The 11356-nt window shown below is 39.4% G+C and overlaps 1 protein-coding gene across 1 annotated transcript; it reads left to right on the forward strand.

Annotated features, from left to right (window-relative positions):
• Window positions 1-1457: 1457 nt before the first annotated feature.
• LOC149273558 (embryonic polyadenylate-binding protein) lies at window positions 1458-11217 on the forward strand. Its single transcript, XM_089506168.1, has 14 exons — window positions 1458-1650; window positions 2741-2934; window positions 3377-3492; window positions 3568-3707; window positions 3927-4021; window positions 5839-5976; window positions 6167-6262; window positions 6949-7215; window positions 7757-7847; window positions 7979-8101; window positions 8433-8566; window positions 9125-9218; window positions 10772-10902; window positions 11137-11217. Exons 1-14 carry the CDS (start codon window positions 1458-1460, stop codon window positions 11215-11217), a joined length of 1893 nt encoding a protein of 630 aa, XP_089362294.1.
• The last annotated feature ends 139 nt before the right edge of the window (window positions 11218-11356 follow it).

Raw genomic sequence — 11356 nt, forward strand, 5'->3', positions numbered from 1 at the left:
CTGTTTTCGGGTGACTGAATGGTTACTTTTATTACATTAAAGTCCCTTCTGGGAAATGATTCCTGTTTCTAAAAGAATATACATTGTACCCTTGTATTTTTATATTCCAGTCTGAGAATTAAATGCCCTTTCTGTGCATTACTTTTAATAACAAAAAATGTATTCACTTTATGTTTATTTTTTTTTAAGTAAATATATTTGCTGTTTTGTAACCCCATGATTTATATTAATTCCCCTTAAATATGTTATGTTGGGTGGTGCTTTTGCCTCTTCCTACCAGTAGAACTTTCTTACGAGTATTCCAGCAATGATGTGCTAACTTTTGAGAGTTACCCCAAACCTTTGGAAATCAATGAATTTCGGGCAACTGAAATTGGGGTGGGTTGCTTTAGGTTGGCGTTTGCTCTCAGCTCTAAAGTCTCTTATGGGCCGTGGCACATGGGGCATCTTCTGGTGGCTCCAGCCTACCCCTCCACCTTGGTGTGTAAGGGGCTGTTGCCCTTCTTGTCCTGGGGCAGCTATGACCCTGGTGGTAGTTATGCTTCTTGGGATGTAGATGTTTATGTTCCCAGTTGAAATCTAGTTGCCCCTGCTTGCTTCTGCTGGGGCAAAAATCACACTTAAATATTCACAATAGTCCCCAGTTAGAATCAATGAGAGTTTATTGTAGCTACGGCTAATACTTCGATAAATCTCCTTCTTGAGCTAGTAGACTTTGATTCAATTATCGATATAATCCCGCTTACCATACAGTAAAAACAAATACTGTAAGGGCACAAAGAAGAAATAAAATACATGCTTGTATTCCTAAAAGGATCAGGTTTGGGATCCACCGTTAGGAGTCGTACATTCGATGGGACAGGCAGGATGGTGGGGGCAGATTCCACAGTGCTATTACAGTGATGGTGGTCTGTAAAATGAACCATCCAGGCATTTGGAGGGCAAGCTTACAATCTATCAGGAGGTTGGGGGGGGGGGTAAAACAAAGTAAGGTCTTCATAGGCATGGGTTCACAGTGCAGAGATTATAGATGTGTAGGTACATGTGGGGTTTTAATGAGCATTTGAAGCTGGAATATGTTGGGGAGAGTCTGGCATTGTAAGGAAAGCCATAGAATAGATAAAACACTGGAGAGGTAACTGGGAAGAACGGTCTAGAGTATCCACATAATAATTGTGTCTGGAAGCATTGAGCAATCAGTGGTTTGTCAAATTAAATTTGTGGTATGGAGCCCTTCTCTACTACTTGTGAGTTTGGTACTGCTGTGGACATAAATGTTCTACACACACACACACACACACACACACACACACACACACACACACACATGCACACATTTGTCCGGCGGTAGCTTTAGTCCTCCTTTTTTTGAGAAGGTCCATGCTCTCCTCAAAGTCTTATTGTGGTATAAAAAAACAATTTGGTAGCTTAACCTTTTATTGGAATTTTAGGCAGTCATGAATGCAACTGGTGCTGGTTACCCGCTGGCTTCTCTTTATGTTGGTGACCTCCATACTGATGTCACTGAAGCAATGCTGTATGAAAAGTTTTCCCCGGCAGGACCAATCCTGTCCATCAGAGTTTGCCGTGATATTTCCACACGTAGATCTCTCGGGTATGCATATATAAATTTCCAGCAACCTGCTGACGGTAAGTTTCTGCTGACATGTCACAGTATAAGTATGTAACACTTTGCACTATGATAGAACGTTATAAAATGTGCAAATACTTATCCTACCAACATCAAGTGTGCTTTTAGACAATATATTTCCATTTGGCGAGTTTGGAGAAGGCCTTACGGAGGCTTTGTGAGTTTTCTACAAACATATCCATTGGAAGCTGGCATAACATTAGCAGTGCGTGTATTTGAATATTGACAAATAATATCAGTATCGTTGTGTCAAGTTAAGGGACAACAATCATGTTAACGTCAAAAGAGAAACAAGTAAATGCAGCTGTAAACACTATCTTTACTAGCGCTATCCTTCATTCTGAGCAGAGCACCTATGCAGTTATGCCATCCATGTCTGCACAGATTACCACGAAGTGTATATGGCTGCATGTGTGACATACATTTATGTAAAGATGTTCTCCCTATAAGGTGACAAACAAGGTGCTTTTTTTGGGGGGGGTGGGGGACAAGATGTAAACTTAATCGCTGCTGCATTTAAGAGAGGATGATGGAAACTAATTCTGCAAAACAATTTTAATTTAGCCTTTGATTGTTAGATTCATAACAAACATTAGTACTGCCTCAAAGATTCAAACCTAAATTTTAAACACACCTGGGATAGATGTGAAGCTGCCTAAATCTAAGACAAGATCAACAAATTAACATCTGAGTCCTTAAACCAGGAAAATGGGCAAAGTAGATGTGCTAATGGCCTCTAATCTGCTGTCAATTTGCTGATGATAGCTTTAGAATCACACGCAGTTATTCATTATCTCAATGCTGTACCGTATATTGATTTTAGCAAACAATTTTTCATTGATATATTTGTTTGCATGTATTGCATAAGGACAAAAATAGCTTTAGAATGTTGGATGATGTCCCTTTTAACTTACAACACCTTCCATCCATGGTTCCAAGCACTTTATGAACATTAAACAAAATAAAGAATGCGAGACATAAATTATAACTATACTTTTATTGTACAATATGTGAAATAAAACGTGAAAATCATTTTAACATTGTTTTTCTGAAATGATGCTAATGTTTCATTGTTAAAACCTTTTATAGCTGAGCGGGCGTTGGATACGATGAACTTTGAAGTAATCAAAGGCAAGCCGATTCGAATCATGTGGTCTCAGAGAGATCCTGGGCTTCGTAAATCTGGCGTAGGAAATGTGTTTATCAAAAATCTTGATGAGTCAATTGATAACAAAGCCTTGTATGATACTTTTTCAGCATTTGGGAATATTTTATCTTGTAAGGTAAGTGAGAATATGGTGTATGGTAATGAGAAATAGGAATTCTCTACTGCTGCTTTTTCTAATGTAAGCTGTTTAACAGTTTTGGTGTCTACAACTATTTTCTTAATCGATTAGTTGCCGATTATGTTTTTTCAATTAATTGGATAAAAAAAAAAGAATTTTTTCGTTTTATTTAAAATAATTTAATGAACGAATTGGATGTTAAAAACAGCAGAATAAAAACGGAGAAAAATGCATTTCTTTTTATTTCCCAACCTGCCCAGCCTTGCCACACTAAACTCTTCGTGTTAGTCATAGGGTATCTAAAAATTGACTTTTGCCCCTACCAGCTTTTATGATCATAAATATATGAATGTTCTGTTTGTAATTTCAGAAAGATCACACACACACATTACTTTATTGAGTGAACTGACTAATTGTGTTGGTCCACAATCCTTTTCAGGTTGTTTGTGATGAAAATGGATCAAGGGGTTATGGGTTTGTTCACTTTGAGACTCAAGAAGCTGCCAATCGGGCAATTAACACCATGAATGGCATGTTGCTCAATGATCGTAAAGTGTGAGTATTACTGGGGAATATGTGCAACCAACGGGAGCTAGCGTGACCATCACTAAAATATACATTTTCTCCTAGATTTGTAGGACATTTTAAATCACGGAGGGAAAGGGAAATGGAGTATGGGGCCAAAGTGATGGAATTTACAAATGTATACATCAAGAACTTTGGAGAAGATATGGATGACAAGAGACTTAAGGAAATATTTTCTGCTTTTGGTATGTATTATTGTAAGACTTTAGAGTTCATATTCTCCTAGAGGTTCACCTGGCAAAGGATTTTCTAGATTTAGGTTTTTAGATTGAAATTTTAGTAATGTAGGTTAACAAAAATGACCCAAGTCCATGAGGTTAAACTCTTCCACCTATCCTTCCTGTTTTTGTATCCAAAAGAAATGTGAGAAGAAAATACAAATCTAATTTCTTCGTATTTTGTAGGACACACGTTAAGCGTCAAAGTAATGATGGATGATAACGGTCGATCACGGGGATTTGGCTTTGTCAATTATGGAAATCACGAAGAAGCACAGAAAGTATGAGTCATTTATGGATGCATTGGTTAAAACAATGAAGATTGTGTATAAAGCGTGATTCCTGTAGTTTTTTCACCAGTGACTAATGTAGTGAATGGAATGGCCTGATACTCAAATTTGCACCAGAATCACTTTCTACCCATAACTCCTATTGTCAGATATTCTGCCCCTTCCCAAAGTAACTAAGGTTAGTGACTTTAGAATGTCTTGAGGCAGAAAATTAATTCCATAGATGCCACTATGTATAAGACTCCAATATTAAATGCTTTGTGTCATAGTATCTATAGACTAACCAGCAATATAATACTTTGCATTTTAATAATGATGAAATGTCATTTTAGATTAATAGAATATAATGTAGGCTGTATAAGCTATATTGGGCCTCTTCCTCGCTTTCTTGGTCAGAAAGAAATCTCCTGGCCTTATCAGCAGTTCACAAGGCAGGCCATCATAATACCATGGAGACAGATTGAGCAAAGGCTCTCTCTCCCCCAAAGAGAATGGGAGCTCAGCAACAAACTTTTTGCAAAAAAAATCCTCAAATTCGGTACACCAGAAACAGACCTCATGGCTATCAAAGCAAATCCAAAACTTCCTCGATTTGGTTCCTTAAGGACTGCAGATACACCAGAGGTTCTGAATGCCCTGTCGGTTCCATGGACCCTACTGGCTTATGTCTTTCCTCCCAGGAGACTTTGCTTGATAAGACGACCCCCCAAAATTAAAAAATTGAAAAGCCTATTGGATAAAATGTTTTTACTAGTAAATATTCACATGTAAACAATTTTTTCATATTTAATAAAAAACTAAGAGAAAAATGCATGTTTATTTCCTTGTGTTTGCCAATCTGCCCCCGGTGGACGTCTGTACATAGAAAACCTCTGTTTCTACATGGTGCTTTTGCCGGGGCTTCTATGACTGAGCACCGGAAGATCATGTGCTCCATCATAGAAACCCCAGTGGACGTGATGGTCAGAAGTGGAGGTTGTCTGCGCGCATAGAGGACAGGCTGCCAGATTTTTTTAAAGAAAAAACAGTGGAATGGTAAAACAGTATTTTATCTAATGAACAGGCATACATGTATTTTAACATTTTTGGTATCTATTATGCAGTTAGTCAGCATAGGTTATATACAAACAGAAACCAATAGCCATTTTAAGGTCCTCCCCCTTAATTTATAATGCACCTTAGATATAGATATGCCCCTCTGCCCTCCCCTGATATGCCACTCTGCCCCTAATATGCTTTATAACCCCAGAGATGCCCACCTTGCTTCCTAGAGGTGCCATTCCCCCCCCGACTTACCAATGCACCCCGAGACTCCCTGGTGTCTAGTGGGGCCGGCCGGTGAACGTCTGTGCGATACGCGTAGGAAACAACCGCTGCCGGCTTCCGCCGGGGCTTCTGTGGTGGAGCAGGTTATGTCAAGGCGGTGCTCCACCATAGAAGCCCTGGCGGAAGTGCCGGCAGCAGAGGTTGTCTGCATCGCACAGACGTCCGCTGCTGCCAGAGAGGAGGATCCAGGTCCCCTGCAGCGCTGCTTACCCGCAGCAGGGCTAAATGAAAGAATACACCCGCCCGGCTCACAGAACTGCATGTCCCTGGCGTTGGATAATACGAACTGCCGCAATTCGAGCAAATACGGTATATATCTCTTACATTCTCTAAACATGTCAAGAATTTGTCAGTTGTGCATCTAAATGGTAACTTTTTTTTAGTTCCTGTATTTCATGCAGATCTTTTTTTACAGACTATAATAGCTGATACGTATCCGAACATCACCTATTAAAAATAAATCTATTTTTCTTTTTAAATAGGCTGTTGCTGAAATGAATGGCAAAGAATTAAACGGCCGCATGATATATGTAGGTAGAGCTCAGAAGAGGATAGAACGCCAAAGTGAATTAAAGCGCAGATTTGAACAAATCAAACAAGAGAGAATTAGCAGATATCAGGTAATTTTAGTCAAGTACATCTGTATGGGTCCCCCGGCCCTGTCCGGCATTAGCCAAGCTACTGCTCAGACCATTTTATTTATATCCTTTGGGTCCGGTGTGTCATTGCGCTGTAGGCCTGGCTGCATGAAGAGTACAGAACTGACATCGTTTCGGTAATATCGTAATAGTTTGGCCTATTCTATTGCAGGGTGTAAATCTGTATGTGAAGAATCTGGATGATGGTATTGACGATGACCGCCTCCGAAAAGAGTTCTCTCCTTATGGTACCATTACTAGTGCAAAGGTAACACAACTTACATTTTACACAATGAGCTAAGACTGACAGTGGTAGAGGTGTGTGTGTGTGTGTGTGTGTGTGTGTACACATTATAATGCACGCACTAGGGAGGGCTGGCAACATTCAACCCCATGCAAGTGTCTGTTTAATACAGTTTCCTAAACAAGAAACACGCCCAATGCATGCAAACCAGTCATGTCCAATACATATTTGGCAAGAGGAAATGCATGGACAGGTAGGAAAACGACATTACTGTGCTAAATACTCAAGCATCTATATGTAGGGGAATGCAAGTTAAACACAGAAAAAGGCTTTAGGGTAGTAGCTGTGTTTTTTTGGGGGGTTTTTAAATTAAAAGCGGCCCTGAGGACCGAGGAAATCCCTGAGAACTAATCATACAGCAGTACTGTCATGTGATCGTTGTGATGACCGATCTTGTGTGTTAGTTGCGAATTTCTCTTCCCTGCTCTCGCTCCCTCTTTCTTCTTCTCTTCCCAAGGGACCACTTGGCTTTACCTGCCGCCAGAAGATGCCAGCCCACCCCAGTGGATGCTACAGAATTTCCATTCCCACAAACTACACATTTTCCCATCCCCGTGTAGCTCGTTGCTATTGTCGAATATTATATATATATATGTGTGTGTGTGTGTATGTATGTATATAATATAATTTTTTTTTTTTTTCTACTCTAGGTAATGACAGAAGGTGGACACAGCAAGGGATTTGGTTTTGTGTGCTTTTCCTCTCCAGAAGAGGCCACAAAAGCAGTCACAGAAATGAATGGAAGAATAGTCAGTACAAAACCTCTTTACGTAGCACTTGCGCAACGAAAGGAGGAAAGAAAGGCCATTCTTACCAATCAATACATGCAGAGGCTGGCTACAATGAGAGCAATGCCTGGCCCTCTCGTTGGATCATTCCAAGCACCTACTAGCTATTTCTTACCCGCTGTGCCACAGGTAAGCCATCAGAAATGCTGAAATATTGCATTATATATACTTGGTGACCAGAATTCATTCTGTGGATCCTATTGATTTTGAATCCAGGTGTCAATGCTACACGGATCCTCAGTTAATTATTTTTCATGGTTATTTTAATGTCTTGTTTAATACCAATTTTTTATAACATACTCCCCTTTTTTTTTCCTCTCTAGTGTTGTATTGAAGACATTAACTTCATGGAGTGGGTGGCATTTTGTATCTCAACTGCAGTGACATAATTCTTGGGGTATAATAACTTGTTTCCATAGGGACTTTTTTCTCATTTATTTTACACGCACGGTTTACCAACTAAAAACAAAAAATAGAGAAAATGATAATGTTCTAAGCAATGGCATTTTAAGTTACTTGTATATTGGGCAAGAGTAACATTACATAGGTAAGAGCTTTACAAACAAAGCAAAAGCTTTTACTTCATCTCATTAACTGGATGTTTGCTACACCTTCATATGCATGGATGGAGTTTTTTTGCCTTTAAAAAAGTGACCTTTTTTTCTTAAAGCCACCAAACAGAGCCTTTTATAATCAAAGCCCTATAGCATCTGTACGTCCAGCACCTCATTGGTCTTCACAGCAGGCAAGGCCTCCTCCGCGTGAGTATGCACAAATCTACTTGTTTTGCTTTCCAGCTGCAGAAATATAGTTTCAGGAAAGCAGCTTGTAAATGGTGCACCTTGCTTGTACGTTTGTTTTATTTGTAACAACTCTTTCATCGTTACGGCAGAATATCATCCACCGACGCCTATCATGCGAGCGGTTGCTCCAAGACGTGTTGCCTCCAATATAAGCACAATGAAGCAGGCCTCAACACAAGTACCAAGGGTTGCCCCACAGAGTCAGAGAGTAGGTACGTGTACACTCTAGGTAGCTTGATTGAAGACGGGAACTTGGCCTGGCTTAAGGCCTTAGCATTATGCCATATGATAGAAATGGTATGGCCAACACACACACAACACACCCACCTACCCTTATTAACGAATGACTAGCCCCTTTTTTTTGGTAAGTGTATATTTTTGCACTTTATGCAACAGTTTAACCGATGCCTAGCATCTTCAAATAGATTCCTTTGGGATAACCTTGACTGTCAGACCGTGTTGTTTGTGGTGATTTTGAATGGTTCCAGGACATTTGCCCGAATGAAGGTACTAGATTTTTTTTTTCCCCGTTTCTTTTGGCAGCTAATATTGGTACCCAGACAGCAGGTGCTCGAGCTCAGGTTAACCCAAGCGCAATGCGAACGATGACACAGTACAAGTATTCCAGCTCCGTGAGAAATATGCAGCAAATGGGGAACGCAACGCACATCCAGCAGGCACTGTATTCATTTTTCCCTTTATTCTGACCCTGATGACTCTTAGGTTATTACCTAATGTGTTTGTTTCTTACGTTCTTATTTTTTTAGTTCAATATTATAAATGCTACTGTAGAAATAGAGTAAATGAGCGTCCCAAGTTTTTGCATAGTAAGTGAGTGCCCATAAATATCTGCCTCTTGGCCAGCAAATGTGACTCTAACCCAGGCCAGACTCTAAACGTCGGATGTATTTTTCAGAGTGTTCCAGCATTGTAAATCTTGCAAGGATCATTCTTTCTGTAAAACTATAAAAACTGCCTGGCTCCCCCGTGATTTCTTGCGCTGGCCAAACAGTGCTGACTTCTTCTTTTACTCGTTTTTAAGAAATACAATGAGATCTCAGCAGTCTCTCTGAAAAATGACCATGCATTGTATCTCCGTAATATCTCTTTTTAAACATTGGTATCTATTTTGTGTGATCAGTATATTTACTCTTCAACCGGCTTCCTGTGATAAGTTGAAATAGACATTGTCATCAGCATTGTGTTGCTCTGTTTTAAGTGTTTTTCTAATATAGGTGATGGAGCCTGCTGTGCTGATGCAAGGTCAAGAACCCTTAACTGCCTCCATGCTTGCAGCAGCCCCACCACAAGAGCAGAAACAGATGCTCGGTATGTCCCACACCAAAATAAATGCATTAGACATCATAATTCACTTACCTACAGCTTAAACATATTTCCCAAGCATTTGTGGTTCAATGATGGCTGAAGGGCCATAGATGCCCCAGGCCTCATATACAGTACTAAACTGGGCAAGTTAAGAAGGCATAAAGCAGAGCCCTGTGGTGCAATGGATCTTCAGTCCCAGAAGCCCCTAGAACTTGGTGCACAAACTTGCATCAATTACACCTGTATTAATGACTGTTATTGTTATGGACATGCACAAGATGTTAGTTACGTAGTACATAAGGTTGAAAAAAAGACCTAAGTCCATAAAGTTCAAGCCTTCTACCAAACCTTCCTACTCTTGATCCAAAAGAAGGCAAAAAACCCTAATTAAGCTATATTGAATTCTGCCATTAGAGGGAAAAATTCCTTCTTGACTCCAAAAGGCAATCTGATTTCTCCTTAGATCATAAGGCTATTTTTTTGTGTAAAATTGATACCTCGCACAGTGACATAACACAAGCAACACATTTAGTTGGCAGAAACTTTACAGAGACTAAGTGAGATTACATATAAATATTACGCACTGATGATTTTAAAAAATTGTATTAAGTTCATACATCAGAACATCTTGAGAGATTATATATATATATATATATATATATATATAATGTGTGTGTGTGTGTGTGTAAAGGAAAGTACACATTCTATGGTTTTACATATTAGAACATAATCTGTTCCTTAGCAGGTCTAAACATTAGGTAAATGCAACCTCAGATTACATATTACACCATGTGATTTATTCAATAAAAATAAAGCCAAAATGGAGAAGCCATGTTTGAAAAACTAAGTACACCCTTAAGATGCAAAGTAGCAGACGGGTGCTGCTAATCAAATGCCCTTAATTAAATGATCATCAGCAAGTGCGACCACTTCTATAAAAGCCAATGTTTTAGCAGTTTGCTGGTCTGGAGCATTCAGGTGTGTGTTAACAAAATGCCAATGAGGAAGGACATCAGCCATGATCTTAGAGAAGCCATGGTTGCTCATGATTCTGGGAAGGGTTTTCAGGCCGTTTCCAAGCAATTTAAAGTCCATCATTCTACAGCGAGAAAGATCATTCAAGATTGGAAAACATTCAAGACGGTTGCCTCCCAGGAGTAGATGTCCCAGCAAGGTCAGACCGTGCAATGCGCAGAGAAATTGCAAAAAAACCCAAGAGTTACATCTCAGCTCTACATGCCTCGGTTAACGTTCATGACCGTACAATTAGAAAAAGACTAAACAAGTATGGTTTGTTTGGAAGGGTTCCCAGGAAAAAGCCTCTTCTCTCAAAAAAGAACATGGCAGCACAGCTCAGGTTTGCAAAGTTGCATCTGTACAAAAAATAAATACATTAATAGGCCTTCTTCCCCCTTCTCTTATAGTATGTATCTGTTCATGTGTTTTTCTTTTTTTAATGTCGGTTAAACTTGTGTTTTCCTCGTTATAACATTGTTATAGAATCTGCTGGTGCTCTATAAATAACGTAGCTCACTTGCCTGCATTAATATTACTAGGTGAACGGATTTATCCTTTAGTCCATCGGATGCATTCTGCGTTAGCTGGCAAGATAACTGGAATGCTACTGGAAATCGATAATTCGGAGCTGCTTCATATGCTGGAATCTCCGGAATCTCTTCACTCAAAGGTAGAATCAATCGTGTATTCTGACTTCCTCTTTCAGGCCTAGTCTGACCATTTGGTTTCGGTCTTGTCTTAAATTCTACACCCTGTAAAAATACTTCCTTACATCCGACCCTCTAGTTTACGTTTTCATTTCTCTGCAGTTCAAATAAAAGTTACAATATACAATTGTCTTACAACTTAACAAATATACTGTATGTTGGTTTTATCCTAATCGGGTTATATTTTGCATCAATAGGTAGAAGAAGCTGTAGCAGTTTTGCAAGCACATCATGCTAAGGAGGGGTCTCATAAAAGTGGAACGCCATCTCTCATATGATCTATCCATGACATTAATAACGTGTAACATATGTTCTTTAAACTGGTAGTTTCTCTGGGATGCGCAAAGAAAATCAAGATATTGTATGTAGTCCTATTGTTTATGTTTGTGTCAGCGATATTATGTACGATAAATCAAT

This window comes from Sceloporus occidentalis, unplaced genomic scaffold (assembly GCF_023333645.1).
Source record: "Sceloporus occidentalis isolate IW3139 unplaced genomic scaffold, rSceOcc1.0.p SCAF_368, whole genome shotgun sequence".
Classification (NCBI taxonomy): domain Eukaryota; kingdom Metazoa; phylum Chordata; class Lepidosauria; order Squamata; family Phrynosomatidae; genus Sceloporus; species Sceloporus occidentalis.